Here is a 17,908-nt window from a genome sequence, read left to right on the forward strand (position 1 = left end):
AGTAATCAAGACAGTATGGTACTGGCACAAAAACAGAAATATAGATCAATGGAACAGGATAGAAAGTCCAGAGATAAACCCATGCACATATGGTCACCTTGTCTTTGATAAAGGAGGCAAGAAAATACAATGGAAAAAAGACAGACTCTTCAATAAGTGGTGCTGGGAAAACTGGACAGCTACATGTAAAAGAATGAAATTAGAACACTCCCTAACACCATACACAAAAATAAACTCAAAATGGATTCAAGACCTAAATGTAAGGCCAGACACTATAAAACTCTTACAGGAAAACATAGGCAGAACACTCCATGACATAAATCACAGCAAGATCCTTTTTTGGCCCAACTCCTAGAGAAATGGAAATAAAAACAAAAATAAACAAATGGGACCTAATGAAACTTCAAAGCTTTTGCACAGCAAAGGAAAACATAAAGAAGATGAAAAGACAACCCTCAGAATGGGAAAAAATATTTGCAAACGAAGCAACTGACAAAGGATTAATCTCCAAAACATACAAGCAAATCATGCAGCTCAATATCAAAAAAACAAGCAACCCAACCCAAAAATGGGCAGAAGACCTAAACAGACATTTCTCCAAAGAAGATATACAGATTGCCAACAAACACATGAAAGGAATCTCAACATCACTAATCATTAGAGAAATGCAAATCAAAACTACAATGAGGTATCACCTCACACCTGTCAGAATGGCCATCATCAAAAAATCTACAAACAGTAAGTGCTGGAGAGGGTGTGGAGAAAAGGGAACCCTCTTGCACTGTTGGTGGGAATGTCAGTTGATACAGCCACTATGGAGAACAGTATGCAGGTTCCTTAAGAAACTAAAAATAGAACTAACATACAACCCAGCAATCCTACTACTGGGCATATACTTTGAGAAAACCATAATTCAAAAAGAGACACGTATCACAATGTTCACTGCAGCCCTTTTTACAGTAGCCAGGACATGGAAGCAATCTAAGTGTCCATCGACAGATGAATGGATAAAGAAGATGTGGCACATACATACAATGGAATATTACTCAGCCATAAAAAGAAATGAAATTGAGGTATTTGTAGTGAGGTGGATGGACCTAGAGTCTGTCATATAGAGTGAAGTAAGTCAGAAAGAGAAAAACAAATACCGTATGCTAACACATATATATGGAATCTAAAAAAAAAATGGTTCTGAAGAACCTAGGGGCAGGACAGGAATAAAGACCCAGACATAGAGAATGGACTTAAGGACACGGGGATGGGGAAGGGTAAGCTGGGACGAAGTGAGAGAGCAGCATGGACATATATACACTACCAAATGTAAAATAGATACTTAGTGGGAAGCAGCCACATAGCACAGGGAGATCAGCTCGGTGCTTTGTGACCACCTAGAGGGGTGGGTTAGGGAGGATGGGAGGGAGACGCAAGAGAGAGGGGATATGGGGATATTAAGTATATGTATAGCTGATTCACTTTGTTATACAGCAGCAACTAACACAACACTGTAAATCAATTATACTCCAATAAAGATGTTAAAAAGAAAGTAAAACAGGATACAAGCAGGATGCGAGTTCACTGACAAATGAAAGCTAACCCAGTTTAAGTAGGAAAGACGAAATTAGAATTTAGGTTAATACCAAGAGTTGAGCTTCCCACGGTTAGTCTCTGAGAAGTGTTTTCACCCTCCCTTAATTTCCCTCCTCTGACTACCAAAACAGTATGACTTAACTAGGCTAAAACAGAACAGTAAGCTTAATACAGTTCATATTAGTTCAATACAAGAGCTTCGCTCTTGCTCTTACTACTCTAACAAATTAATAATTTTATGTATATGCTTTGAAAAAGACTATTACAGAATGACAGACCTATAAAACTATACCTTTTGTTGTATTTTTCCTCATAAAAATGCAGTCTCAGTTATGCAAATGTGCAATACATAACTGATACTTGGAAGTTAAAGGAAAACAAAATGGGGCATAAAAATCAATACACAGAAAAATTACAAAATATTTATTTCCCCCCAGAAACAGTTTTCAAAAAGAAAAATCCTATGAAAGGGTACACTGTCTTCCAAACAATATTAAACATACTATGACATGCCAAGTTATTGTTTCCCTTTGCCAGTAGATGGTGCTAATCTCCAAATGTGAGCACTATGAGCTACTGCACTAAAGATGACCTTGCCAATAAGTACATTCACATACTCCCTTAGTTTAGCTTGCTAGAGTTTAAAGTACATTACAAACATCATTTTAATTTCCCAAATTAAAATCAAATGAAGCAAAGATTACACATTTGTTCTCAACAATAAAACCTTAAAAAAGAAAAGAGTAAACTATACTATGTCTTTCAGCAAGCATCATTTTTTATATTTAAGGGTCTGTGAGCACAAAGACAATGTCAGTATTTCCCAAGTCCAAAACAATACACTGCATAAGTGCAGACTAAAGGACTAGGTAGCCTAGGTTTGAATGCTGGCTCCAGCTACTAGATATCTGTGATTCCTTGGGCAAGTTATTTAACCCTTCTTGCCTCAGATTCCTCATTTATTAAATGAAAATAATAGAGAGCCTACCTCACCAGTTTCTTGTGAGGTTAAATGAGATAATAAATGTAAAGCACTTAGAAAAGTGTCTGTACTACATCAGTGGCTGCTCTTGTTGTTTTGTAATGCCCAACAACTAGAATCAATAAAAATGCTCATCAGAATAATAAATAAAATACAGTTATTAATATAATAGATTATACAACAGTGAGAAGGAATGTACTATAGCTACTAGCAAAACACAGATGAATCTTAGTAACATAATGTTGAATGAGAAAAAGTCCTAGAGAACTATATAGAGTATAATACCCCATTTTAAAATAGGGCCAAAAACAAAACTAAAAGAATCTATTGTTTAGATAGTCATATATAAAATATACACCTTTTTAAAAAATACAAACACAAAGATAAACACAGGGTAGAGGTTAACTGTGGAAAAAGTGCAGAGAGATGGGATTGGGGAGAGAAATATAAGTATATAAGTTATTGGTAAAGTCCAGTTCTTAGATTAAGTACAATACAGTGGTAATGTAAATTATTATAACCATTTTGGGAAATGATATCTCATTATCTAGTAGAGCTTAAAAATCACTTTCCCTATAACTCAGTAAATCTACTATTAAGCTATATCAAGAGAAAATCTTACCCATGTACATCATGTTCTTAGCAATACTGTAATAGAAAAAATACTAGAAACAACTCTATGTCAACAGAGAAGTGGATGAATATACGATGACGATTCATTCTTATAAGCTATACAGAAGTGAAAAGTAATAAATTACAAGCATACACAATAAGACTGAATCTCAGGAACAGAGGCTGAACAAAAAAAGCAAGTCACTGAAAAATACATACATATGATTCCATTTATAAAATTTTCAAAAACTATATTATTTAGAAAAATATATGTCAGAACTGCATAGAAAAGTAAAGGAATGAAAGGTACAAGATTAAGGGTAATTGTTACCTACGAGTAAGGAAGAGAAAAGATGGGATTGGGCTGAGGGTGGAGGGTCATACAGGGACATCAAAACTAATGGCAACTGTTCTGGGAAGATGGTGGCAGCAGTAGTTGCCTAGATTTTTGATCTCTTCAAATCCCCTCATAAAAACAGGGCAACTAGATAGCAAAGCCAAAATCCCATCCATAGCACTTACAACAAAACTATGTGACAAGGTATCCCTTTAAATCCCAAAATGCAAATGGGTAAAGGCACATCACCAGCATCCATAGAACTAAACTGCTTGGCAGGAAGAAGAAAGCAGCAAGGTGGCAACTAATGGACCTAAGAACAAAACAGCTTCAAAATAGCTAATGGGAATTCACTAGAAAGCACAGCAGGCCAATCTGGAAAACAACAACAACAGCTGAAACTGGAAGGATTCTGACATTTCCAATACCAGGTGAGACAAAGGGTCCACGATAACGTCTGAAGGGGTTGGACCAATGTAGTCCCTGTGAACTTTGAAAACGATCCACCCAGGCTCCCTTCTAGAACAAGTCCAATAATAAGAAGAAACTGCTGATGTAGAATCAAAACTGAGCAGGATAGAACAACAAAAGAAGGGGAAGGTCTAGACCAAACTGGGGAAGGGGAAAAGACCCAGGAAATCTCAGAAAGCAGGTCATCATCTTTTGAACACTACATAAAAACAACAGACACAGGACAAGAGCTCTATGAAGTCAGAAAATCTTTCCTGAATTCCACTTTATCTTGAAGGCTCAAGAAACCTGATTTCACATAAAAATTACCAACAGAAAAGTATCAAGGTCAAACCCCATACACATTTATTATAAGAGAAAAAAAATCCCTACAATGAAAGTATTCGGGAAAATGGGTCCACAAAACAGGTCAAAACTGCAACCTCCTATTTCAAAACAAGGTAAAGACATTAAGAAAAGCGATACAACATATAAAAGAACAATGTACATCAGAATTAGAAAAACTGAGAACTAGAGATACAATACTCAGGAAGAATAAAAAGATAAAGAAAAAAAGTTATTTTAGTAATGAAGACCAAACTAGAAGGAAAACAAAGAGAAATAAAATAACAGTGCCTTCAAAGAAATAGAAGGTAAAAAAGAAAATATTTTTTTAAAAATTTAAAGATATAAAAAGGTTCATTGAAGAAGGGCAAAAAAACAGCCAATAGGACTTCCTGGAGAAAACCAAAGCAGAGGAGTACAAATACTAAAATAACTTTCTCAGTTTAAAAAAACATATGTAGCTACTAAAAAGAACAGACCATGTACCTAAGAAGACAGGCCCCAAATGACCAACACCTAGAAATATTTAAATTACGAGATGTTAATAAAAAAAAAAAAAAAAAGAAAAGAAAAAAGAAAAGAAACTTTTGGGCATCTAGAAAAGAAGAGCATGTGACTTATAAGGGAAAGAAAATTAAATGATCATCAGAGTTTTTCACAGCAATGCTTTGTAACACAAGAAAACTGAGTAACATATTTAAAATACTCAAAGATAGAAAGTATGATCTTATGATTTTATATCCAATAAAACTGACTTTCAAGTAAAAAGGTACAAACAAATTTATCAACACATGAGAATTCAGGGACTACTATTCCAGATGAACCTACTAGAGAAAAACCTTCAGAAAACCAAAATTACTAGTGACACAGACATAAGGACTGGTGATAAACATTAAATATACAGTTAGTTATAAAACTAAGGCTAAACGGGAATAAAAAGGTAAGAAGAGTATAGTACATAATAGCTATTACTGTGACAGTGTAGAATAGTACATCTATTTAAAAAATAGGAAGAGAACGACAAGTGTATACCCAAAAAGTTAATATTTTCAGTAATCATATCAGTGGTGGTATTCCTACTATTACTTCAAAACTATTGTGTATTGCATGAACAATACAGAATAAATGAGCAGTGTTGGAATATCCTAATTCTATCATGTCTTGTGCCCTTAAGAATCAAAATTCTTAGTGTGGGAGAAAGAAGATACATATGTAATGGAGAAAAGTTAAATAAAAGTTCTATGATCTTGAATTTGAATTAGAAATATCAAATGAACTCATGAGTTATTTTATCCTTATTTTTCCTAGCTCTGTCCACTGAAAAGACCTAGAAACAACCAATTCAGGAATAATGAACATGTCTAGTGCTCAGATAGTGGTCTTGAAATACTATTTCTCACTAAAAGGAACCAGAGCTTCTTAGAGAAATGAGTAATTCCAGAAGAAAGTACAAGATGAATCTTATATTAAGTAGCAAGGATGCTAATCAAAGTCTCAAGAGCCAATCTGAAGAAATTCCCACTGGCCAACAAAGGAACAATTTGAGCTTCAATAATGAGAAAATTCCAATTTATTGAAATCCATAAAATATGCTTAAATTCATGAGTTCATATTTACTAAAAAAAAAAAATTTAAACAAACAAACAAAAAAAAAAAACTGGTCACCTCTGGAGAATAGCAGGGGACCAAATCATAATCTTGAAAACTGGTAAATAAAGAGAAAGAATCAAGTATTTATCCTGCCTTTCCTATATGAACTATACAACTGGGTAAACAAATAATAAATGATTAGTAGTAAGTATTTATTTATAATACTATTCCAGCTAATACACAGGAAGAAAAGACAGAATTCGACTATTGCCATTTTGTAATCATCAGTTAACAGACGATAGTCATTAAGCGTAAGAGTGCTAATGTCAACAAAAAGAAAGCTAATCAGACATTTTGGGTCTCTTATGGTCTTGCTAAATAAAAGGATCTAACCTGAATCTGATTTGGATTCTGGATCCATCTGCCAATTGTCAGGAAACACAGAGAACAGAGAATATAATGATCTGCACCATGAGAATGCAATCAACAAACTCATGACTACGGAAAAGTCTACATGTCAAATGACTCTGGTTCTTCAAGAGATAAACTATAAGGGAAAAAAGGAATGGAAGGGGAACCTATAAAATAAGAGAGACATTAGATTTTTTAATGGGCATAACGAAATTATAGTGTCTTGGGATGAACATCTGGATGATAAAATTATAAAAATATCCAAAGAAGTGATTACCATAAAAGTCAGGATAATAGTGTGTTATCGTACTGATTAAGGTGGGAAGGGGGTTGTGATTGGAATATGACACCCAGAAGGAACTTCTGGGATATATGACAAAGCTTTATTTCTTGACTTGGGTCATGGTTTCAAGGATATACTTAACAATAATTCACTAGGCTATATATTTGGTTTTTGTGGTTTTCTGAATTTTCACTTTATAATAAAATATTTTTGTAAGTGGCAATTTTTTTCTTAAACTAAATGATGGATATACAAGTTTTTATTATATCATAATTCTTTATACTCTGCATATTTTTATAAATGTTCCTTTGTACCTACCCAATATTAATTAAAACTTTTAAATTAAAAAACACATATTGTTCATAATGAAAACTCTTCTTGGTTAAGATCATGCTAAGTTGAAATCCAGACCCTGTCATTTACCAACTCTTCAAGCCTCAATTTCCTCTTATGTAAAATGGGCATAATAAAAGATCTCAAGTTATCAAATAATTAAATACTATACTATTAATTCACTACATAAAAATGCACTTATTTTCCATTTCTAACATATCTTTTTGTTCCAGCCAAGGAAGTATATATTTACAGACAAGCACTTTTATTTCATTTAGTGTATCGCTAACCAAGATCTGTAATTTCTTGCTACTAATTATAGAACTCCCATATAACAGAACACAAGCTGTCCGTTCCTTTAGCAATGTACTTACTGAACTTAGAACAATACTTGGCACACAGTTAACAAAACAAAGTCCCTTCTCTGATAGGCTGTTATTCTAGTGGAGTGAGACAAACCAACATGAGAAGAAATAAACAGACAACACATCAGACAGTAATAAATCTAGGGAAAAAAAAAGAAGTATGATATGATAGTCATGGGAGAGGAGGTGTTTTTTTCAGAGAGGATCTCTCCAAGAAAAGAAAATATGAGCCTTCTGGGAAAAGAACATCACAGAGCAAAGAGAGCAAGCACAAAGGCGCTGAGGCAGAAGAACATCTTTGTGTTCAAGAAATGGCAAAGCCAACGTGGCTAGCGCAGACTGAGCAGGCGTACAGTATAAAGACATTACAACAAAGAGAGTGGAAGGGAAGATTTTATAGGGTCTTATAGGCTACGTTAAGAGTTTTGAATTTTCCTCTTAGTAAGATAAGAAACTATTGAGCATAGGAGTAATATGTTCTAACATTTTAAAATAATCACTTTATCTACTATGTGAAGAAAAGACTCAGGGGGATAATGAAAGAAGCAGCTAGCCCACTTAGGAAGCTACTGCAACTGTCCAAGCAATAGTGGTAGTTAGTACACAGGAGCAGAAGTGGGAGTGACGAAAAGTGTCAGATTCTGGATATCCTACTTTTCATATAGTTTAAGCATCTACACACATAAAAAAAATTCTCCAAAATGTTAATATCCTTTTAAAATATTGCTATAGAAATAGAAGTCCTTGAGAAAGTGTTTTAAAACACATAGCAACTGGAAGAATATACTTTAAGAGATGGTTAAACAAATCAATGAGAGACAGTGGCTGTTAAGTGGCAAGGCTCTAAAGTGAAACTTCCTGGTTTTGGATCCTAGCTCAATCACTTACTAAATACGAAAATTTCAGCAAACTTCCTCTATGCCTCAGTTTTCTCATTTTTCAAATGGAAATAATAATAGCTACTTCATTGGACTCTGGTGATTAAACATGACAATGAATATAAAGAATTTAGCTGACATATGGTAATAACTCAATAAATATTAGCTATCAAATTTATTGTTCTACTCTTAATAGTTTCTACTGCCACTAGTTTCCACTATTTGTACCACTGCTACTACTATTTATAATATTCCCTTTTATGACTGGTTACATATTCATTTAAAATTATCACAATAAAAATTAACTTCAAGTGCTCCTAATGTTACGTATTTCATTGCTATGGTTTCTAATCAAAAGCACGGTTTTTGCTTTAGGTATAACAAAGCTCTCTGATTTGTATTACACTTTTTTTTTAACTTGATGTATCATTCCTCTTAAAGATAACTGAAGCTGAACTTGCAAGAATCCAAAGCAATTCCTACTAACATTTTTTTCTTCACTTCAAAACTAAATTCAAAATAAAATTAATGTTAAATTTCATAAGGCTCTGAAAAATCAGATAGTATGACAATTACCAAAAACAATTACCATAAATATCATAATCGCTTGCACTTTTTGTGTAGTTGGTCACATTCTTGATTATCATGTTGTATAACTGTGTGTATAGGTTAGGTTCACAAGATCAACTGTTGAGGGTCAAATATTTGATGCCCTTTCGTATTTGAAATGCTTCCACTAAAGATACATGAGACAACAATACCTACCTCTGGGAGAGGATAAGGGAGAAGGGTGAGAAAGAGACATACTTTGCACTTAAAACCTTTGGCATTATTTGGGTTCCTTCCCTTGCACATGCATTAACTTTTAAGAACATAAAATATTTTTTTAAGAAAAAAATTCCATTTACTAACAAGTTACAGAACAATTTTTTATATGTCTCATAGTTCACCACAATGGCAGCTTACCAGATTGAAGATGCCAGTAATATATTAGTGTTGTTTGCAAGAAACCTCAATGGAGGCTCCGCAAGCAGTACACAAGATAAAATTCCTCCACCAAAGCAGTGGAGCATAGCAGTAAACCAGCTTGACAGAGGATTCTTCCATGCCATCGCCGCTGCTCCTGAAATGATAAAGTAAATATGTCATCTGAGATACTGTATATTAAACAAGTCCTGAGGTACCAGTGGCACTAAAGAAACACACTTCTTAATTTCATAATTTTCTAGAACATACTCAGAAGTGTGACAATCATGATCATCATAAAACATATCTTTTGTTCTTTAAATCAACACTGGAAATATTTTGTTAAGACATGGGTGACTTGGGGCAACTCTAAAATACTCTGTTCAGGATCTTATTGCCAGTTTCCTAGTAGTACATTATTATAGACAATCTCCCCAACTACTGTCTCCTTTCATTCCCAACCCTACTGTAAGTATGCCAGTTAATATGTCAAAGTGATATATTAAGAAAAATTTATAATCTTAAGTACGTAAGAAAATAAAGCCTGAAATAAATAAACTAAAATTTCAATATGACAGGCTTGAAATAGAATAACAAAATAAACCCAGAGGTGAAAGGCTGATGAGGAACAGGTATTTACATCATCTCAAATGTCTCCTAACAAATTATTTATTAATTACAGAGGGAAGTAATAACTTCAGAGTGGACAAACCTTGCAGACATCACTGTAAACAAACAATATCAGGTGATTCCTGATATTATGCACTAAGACCACATCATCACTTCCGTAGTATTTCTACCAAAATGTATAACCTGAACTAATTTAATTATACACACTCAAATTGAGGGTTATTCTGAAAAAAACAACAACAAACACCTAGCCTATATTTTAACAATGTCAAGGTCAAGGAACACACACAAAAAAGGCTGATGGAATGTTCCAGATTAAATGACATTAAAGAGACAACTAAATGCAACACATTTCCTAGATCACATCCCCAAGTGAGAAAGAACATCTATAAAAGACCTTTTTGGACAACTGATGAAATCTCAGTATGGATTGTGGCTTTGATTACAGTATTGTATCACTGTTAAACTTCCTGATTTTGATAACTGTAATGTGGTTCTTAAAATTAACACACTTAAGTAATCAGAAGTAACTGGGCAAAATGTCTCCAATTCACACTCAAGTGGTTCTGAAAAAATACTATGCATAGACAAAAACATTCAGAGAAATGGTAAAGTACAAACTTCTAGTTATAAGATGAATAAGTTCTTGGGATCTGATGTACAGCACAATGACTAGTTAATAATACTGTATAATACTATCTTATATACTTAAAATTTGTTGAGAGTAGATTTTTAAGTGTTGTCACCACACACACACACACGCACGCACACACACAAAAGGTAACTGTGAGTTGATGAACGTGCTAATTAACTTGATTGTGGTAATCACAATGTATTTGTATATCAAATCATCACATTGCACACTTTAAATATATATAATTTTGTCAACTATATGTCAATAAAGCTGGGAAAAAAATAAAATAAATGGGGCAAAATGTCAGTAGTTGGTGATTCTGGGTAAAGTATATAGAAGTTCCTTGACCTAGTCTGGCAACTCTTCTGTAAGTGAAATTATTAAAGGAAAAAGTACAAAAAAAAAATTTTTTTAACCCAGCCAGAGAAACAGAAGCAAACTGTAAAAATGAAAGTAGAAACTAATTAGATGCTAAAACAGGCACATAGAGATAGGCAATCAATAAAGCCAACCCAAAGCTTTTCTTGGAAAAGACCAATAAAACAGAACATTCTTCAGCAAGTCTGAAAAATGGAGGGGAGAGGGGAAGGAATGAAAATAATACATAATATTAGAAGCAAAAAAGAAAAAAAAGGAAATAATTTTAGAGTTTTTTTTATTATAAGAAAACATGCATTTAATCTAATAAATGTGAAGATATAGTTGAAGTGGACAATTTTCCTAAAAAACGATATATTAGCAAAATTCCCTTACGAACAGGTAGAAACTTGAACAAACAAATAACTATGGAAAAAAGTTAGAGGGTAATCCAAGATCTATCTATCCTAAGAAAGGTGCTAGACCCAGATAAATTTATGCAAAACATTTACCAAATAATTTTTGATTACTCATTTTTATGTTATATAACCATTATAGAGTTTAGAAAAACTTAAATCAGTCTATAAACAACACAACTGCAGCATAAAAAATTATAGAGAAAAGAAAGAAGAGAGAAGGAGAGGGGAAGGAGGAAGGGAAAGAGTCAGGGAGGAAGGGAGGAGGGAAAAGAGGGAGGGAAGAAAAAAGAGAGGAAGAAGATACATTATAATTCTAACTTATGAGTATGGTGCACAAATACATCAATAACAAATTGAAATCTAGTTTTTCAAAAGGATAATATATCATAACCAAGTAGATTTTATTCAAAGAATTTAAGGAAGGTTCAATAGTTAGAAATTCATTAAAATCATTCACTATAGGGCTTCCCTGGTGGCACAGTGGTTAAGGGTCCGCCTGCCAGTGCAGGGGACATGGGTTCAAGCCCTGGTCCGGGAAGATCCCACATGCCGCGGAGAAACTAAGCCCGTGCGCCACAACTACTGAGCCTGCGCTCTAGAGCCTGTGAGCCACAACTACTGAGCCCACGCTGCTAGAGCCCATGCTCCACAACAAGAGAAGCCACCACAATGAGAAGCCCGAGCACCACAACGAAGAGTGGTCCCCGCTCACGGCAACCGGAGAAAGCCCGTGCAGCAATGAGGACCCAACACAGCCAAAAATAAATAAATTAAATAAATACATTTTTTTTAAAAAGACGCTATTTCCAAATAAAGTCACATTAAAAAAAAAAAAAAAGTACCTACCTCGGTATACAAGTTTGTTACCTTTAAAAAAAAAATTATGCCCTATACTAACAAATTATTATGATCACTCCTTTAGACAGAAAGTAAAAGGTCATTTGATAAAAATTCAACATTCCCCTTTAAAAAATCTAGCAATCTAAGAACAGAAAAAAGCCATAAAGGAAAAGATTTACAAGTTTGACATCATCAAAATTCAAAACTTCTACATAACAAAAGACTGGGATAAAATTTTTTTTAACCAATAAGGCAAATTCCAACAAATCAATAGAAAAAGACAACAAACACAACAGAAAAATGGGCAAGTCACAAAGCAGAAACTATAAATGACTAATAAATATACCAAAAAACTAAACAAAGGAAAGTCCTCAACTCATCAGTAATCAAGGAAAAAGAAATTTTAAAAATATGTTATTTCATACACCTTCAATTGGCAAAATAATTTACAGCTGAATATTAATAAATTATCAAAGGTGTGAAGAAATTCACATACTCTTGTGAGAAAACAAGTAAAGCCATTTTGAAAAACAATTTGGCAGTTATCAATTAAAATTTTAAATTTAAAATTGACTCAAGTGCCCAAGGAGTGTCATACAAGAGTATTAAAGCAGTGTTGTTTACAATGCTGTGAAAAAAATGAAAACAATCTAAACGACCATCATCAGAGGAACAGTTAAACCATGATCACTTGTACTATGGAATACCATACAAGAGCAATTCAAGAGTGTGGTAGATCAACATCAACATGGGAAGATCCCCAAGACATGCTGTTGAGTAAAAACAAGAAACCAAACACAATCATGTTGAAAAAAATTACAGCATGTAATTATTTATGGGCAAAAATGAAAACACTATTCATTTCTACAGGTACATACATTTACATGGAATGCACAGTAAAGGGTCTGCAATACACCAAAATGTTAACTGTTATTATCTCCTGAGAGAAGCTTAGGCATAGGGAAGATGGTCAAAGGGGCTTTAGATTTATTTAATTATATTGATTATATTATTTAATTATATCTGAATTCTTTAAAATAAAGTGTTTGTTAATTGTATAATTAAATTAAAATTTAGCAAATTATGTCATAACCAATCTGAGGAATACAATGCATCGATTCAAAACAATGTAGCAGCTTTACATGCACTGACATGACAAAAAGAAAACCGTATTTATATGAATATGTACAGTAAGAAATCATTTACAGGGGGAAAACAGAAAACTACATATTTCTATAGGTACGTACACATGCAGCTAATGCATAAAAGAAGGTCTGCAAGAATACCCAGCCAAACTGTTAACTGTTATTACCTCTTAGGGAGAGGCCCTTTTATGCAAAAACAAACAACAAAACAAACTATACAAATGTATGTGTGAATTCAGTAGGGTAATATCGTCATACTTGTACTAACATGGGAATTCATCTCTATGTGCTCATGGGAAAAAAAAAAAAAGAGAGAGATAAAAATTTAAATATTGCAACCCACCATTCCACACAATAAAATGTGCCCAGGAGTGAACATGAGTTGGAAGACGTAAATTTTCGATGGTGTGTATATATCGTCAAATGAAGTGATGCCAAGGTTTAATGGTATGCATCTGGTGATAACTCAAGAAATGGTGACCTGTATCAATATGGAAGAAAAACTAGTTTTGAAAAACTTACTAAAAAACAGGATGTCTATCTCCAGTGCAGCAACTTCCCCTAAACTTAAGAATTATTCAAGAGTTATTTTGATGATACATGGCCATGCTGTCTTTATAGAGCCAAACCCCTATGTAAGATGTGACACCACTATGTCTCTCTCTACACATATATATTGCTATCCATCAAAATATGTATACGGGCACTGTTCAGTATTGCCCTGTACGATGATGACTGTTTAGAACATTGGCTAGTCAGCATAATATATGAATATGATCTTTTCTTTTAGTCAGTGGACACTAGCCACCTTACTGAGCCATTCTCACATTGAGAGGCAATACAGAGTGCTTAAGAGTCCAGACTCTGGAGCTTAATTGCCGAGGTATAAATCATGGCTCCAGCACTTACTCTCTGTGTGAAGTGAACAAGGTAACTGCTTTCCCACATCTTAAAAAAAAAAAAAAATAGTAAGCAACAACTATTATAGAAGTAAATAGAAAAAAAAAAGAAAATTACCCTTTCCTCTCTACTTCTACCCTTCAATCACATTCATTTTCTGTAGGGTGACAACTTCCAGACTTCTTTTTCTGTGCTTATTTACACATGCACACCCCTTTTCCCCCTCAAGGCCTTCTTCTCCCCCAACCTTGTCCTCGTGTGTGTGTGTTTGTCTGTGTGGGTGTGGGTGTGTCCCTCTCTCTCTCTCAGGCCATACCCTGGTTAGCTCTGCACACACATTCTGGAAATGGGAGCTCTAACTGAATGAGAGCTACAATGGGCCCATCATTACACAGTTACTATGAAGACACATTCCAAAGTAATTCATTACTTCTGGTAAATATACAATTAGGGAATATGTCTGTATCCTCTGTATCCCTTAGGGTTGTTCTAATGGAAGATTTAGCATTACTATCATCCATCTGACACAACAATTTGGCTTAGGCAAATTCAAATATACCAAAAAAGTTTTCCTTTGACCATTAAAACAATCCAAATCAAATTTACTAAATTTGATGCTTTCACACAAATTATTCACTCATGTAATATGCATTTCCGATTAAGTCTGTCAAAGTAACTTTCCTTTTCCCTCAACTTCCACGGTATTTTACCCTTTCCTCTTAAAATATATCATTTTCTAGTTTTTGTTCACAAGTGTTAGCTCCACTATAAGACTGATACCCCTTGAGACTCTAAGAAACTTTAGTATAAAGTAGATGCTCTACAGATGTTTATTGTACAACAGAAAAATATATGTGCAATATTTCAAGAGTGTAAGTATGACAATTTTACTACCATTAATTTCCCTTAGTTTTATCACAAGTCACAGAGATAACTGTGATTACGTACCAGTTTTGTGACTCTTTGTAGGACCTCTAACCTCTCTTGGCTTAAACTTCAAGTTTCATAAAATGAGAATACATAACTTATAAGAACTTAAAATAAGAGAATATACATAAAAATACATATTTACTACCTAGTACATGTCAGACACTCTGTTGATTTGTGTGCTGAATGGATTGATCACTGACAAGAGAGAAAAGAGGCAAGGAGAATGCAACCCTTGGGCTGCTTCTGACTCAACTGTCTGAGCCCAAGATATAATTCTTTTGAGTTCTTACTGCAAAGCTGGGATGAGAATGACACATTATGGCACTGAAAAGGTACTCATAACCCCAACAGTCTTAAATCAATGAAACTAAGATTTTATTAGACCAAAAAAGAAAGGAAAAGAACAGAGTTGAAGGGAGGGTCTCTCTCATACCAGTCTTTTTTGCCTGATTTTCAAAATTATGTCAGCCAGAAATATTTCTCTAACTCAAACAGGCCTTTCTTTAAAGCTTTCTTCAGTACACACACTACCATAACACATTTTCCAGCATGAGGCAATCTTATGACAAAGTTCTTTGGGTATGATGTTCCTTTGTATATATCATACTGGCACCAGTTAGTTTAATGTGAAGTTAAATTATTTTCACGCAGGGACTTTCCTGGTGGTCCAGTGGTTACGACTCTGTGCGTCTACCACAGGGGGGTGCGGGTTTAATCCCTGGTCAGGGAACTAAGATCCGGCATGCCATGAGACAGGGCCAAATAAATAAAAGTATGATGCTTTCAAAATTTATATTAAAAAAAAATACAGAAAGTTAACCAGAAACAGCTGTATATCTTTAGGGCACATAAATAATTTTCAGTAGGAAAAAAATAGTTAATATGATATCTTTAATTTCTTCTCAGTTTTAAACAAAGGTGTATTCCGTTAGCTAACGAATAAGCTGTGTTAATTTATACACATTATTTTTAACATACTGACATTTAAAAGAGAAAAAAAATTCTCCGTCCTACCTTGAGTTAAGATGTTTGTTACACGCTATCAATAGAATTCTTTCCCCCAAAACCCTTAGCAAAATTTGTCACATCGAGACCTGGATCTAATTCAAAGTATAAGATATTTGAAGTACATATAATCACCTGGGGACTTTAACATCAAAATATTTTCATTATGAAATGAAAGCTGAGAAATAAAGTCACATTCTACTCCCTTAAATTCATTTAAAATCACATCCACAAAATAATCCCATTCTCTGGCCAAACGAATTATTAGACTATGTTTAACATACTTTTACTGACTTAGTTAAAACAAAGACTAGAAAGATATTCTTTAATGTACTGCACACATGACTTCTTTATTTTGATATACTCAGTCTACTTTAGTTCCGCAGTGTGTCTCCATTTTTAAGAACTAGTTACACTGTAGCTATTTCCAAACAGTTAGCATTCAGCTTGCTGGTGGTTAATATGACTTCCAGAAAGAAGCAGGGGAATGCTCTAGCCTTCTTAGAGCCTCATCTCCAGAGGTTAAGTATTTTTAAATCGCATATTAGTAAACCTTTACCCTAGTCTTTCCCATTTATAGATTTATCTCTTTAAAAAGAAAAATTAACAACATAATCTATCTCATATGCCTCAAGTATGCTTTTTCATCAAAATATTTTAAAATAATCATGTAGGCACCAATGGCTTAGAGATTATCTGTGACACAATTCAAGGAGTTTTATATCAAGTATGAATCATAGTGGGACAAGTAAATCCACGGCTGTGGTTATTTCCCCAGTTCCTTAATGTATAACTAGACTAGACATACTTAGCAACTGGCACACTCTGCATATTGATTCTCTGATCCTTGGAATAAGAATCATTATGATAGGAATGATCAGGTAGAAGCCCCTAGAGTTTCTTCTCCTCACCAAGATATTTTTACAAAGCAGTATTACAGAGATGACTACCATAACCAAAAACATGAAAGATGAAAGATGATGATAGCTATCACATTCCACTTAACTTGCTTGTTTGGGCTATATGTAAAGCAGATGGACCTTGAAAAATAATCGTGAACTATCTTAAATGTAGACCGGTAATGACTCCAACTGCAGCTGGTATTCAAAACATAGTATTTCTACTAGAACAAATTAGCGTTAACCTCTGTAACCTAGTAAAGAAATGCTTTTTTCTCCATATTAATTTGCAAAGAATCCCAGAAACACTTTGCTTTTACCTGGCAGGTTTAACAGTACGCTATCACAGTCTTGCCTCAGATCTATGTCAACTCTCCTGTTCTCCAAAAAAGTCCACAGAGATTTTGATCATATTGAGTCCACAGAACATCACACTGCCCTGCCACACTGAAGGCATTATACTGACTAGATCTATGGACAGGAAACAGCCAGCACTTTAGATATCTTAATATTACATATGAAAAACAGAAAGCAAGTAGTTAAACCCCACTCCTAGGTTTCTGTACCAGAGTCCAGTCAGGAAACAGAAAATACAAAGTTTTATTAACAGAAAGGATTTAATATAAAGAAGTAAGCAGCTATAAAATTGTTAACTAGATTATTGAAAAAGTAAAAAGTACTATGGAGTCACAGAAGTATCAACTGTAGAAAGCTGTTACCACTCCTGGAGGAACAAAGGATAGGCTGAAATTATTAAAACTTAGAAGCTTGGAGGAACAGCTCTTTAGAGTCTAAACTGAAGACTCCTGGAGAGGGGACACTGCTCAGCTGGTGTTCTGGTCCACCTCACTCACTGCATAAATATTGAGTTTTAAGTTCTTATCCCAAGCTACCTAGTTAGTGGTAGAGTTTGAACTAAACACTGGTCTTCTGACTTCTGACTTTATGAACGCTTTCTACTACAGCACACTCCCTGATCAATGTTTTGTCAGGTCACTCAAATATTCTAA

At 34.2% G+C, this 17,908-nt stretch overlaps 1 protein-coding gene across 1 annotated transcript in view; it reads right to left on the reverse strand.

Annotated features, from left to right (window-relative positions):
• The window catches only part of TMEM38B (transmembrane protein 38B), a 67,360-nt gene that overhangs the window by 37,922 nt on the left and 11,530 nt on the right, over positions 1-17,908 (reverse strand). Inside the window, exon 2 of the mRNA XM_068552731.1 lies at positions 9,140-9,296. Coding sequence (XP_068408832.1) covers positions 9,140-9,296 — 157 coding nt within the window. The remainder of the gene's footprint in view (positions 1-9,139; positions 9,297-17,908) is intronic.

Source organism: Eschrichtius robustus, chromosome 10 (assembly GCF_028021215.1).
Source record: "Eschrichtius robustus isolate mEscRob2 chromosome 10, mEscRob2.pri, whole genome shotgun sequence".
NCBI lineage: Eukaryota > Metazoa > Chordata > Mammalia > Artiodactyla > Eschrichtiidae > Eschrichtius > Eschrichtius robustus.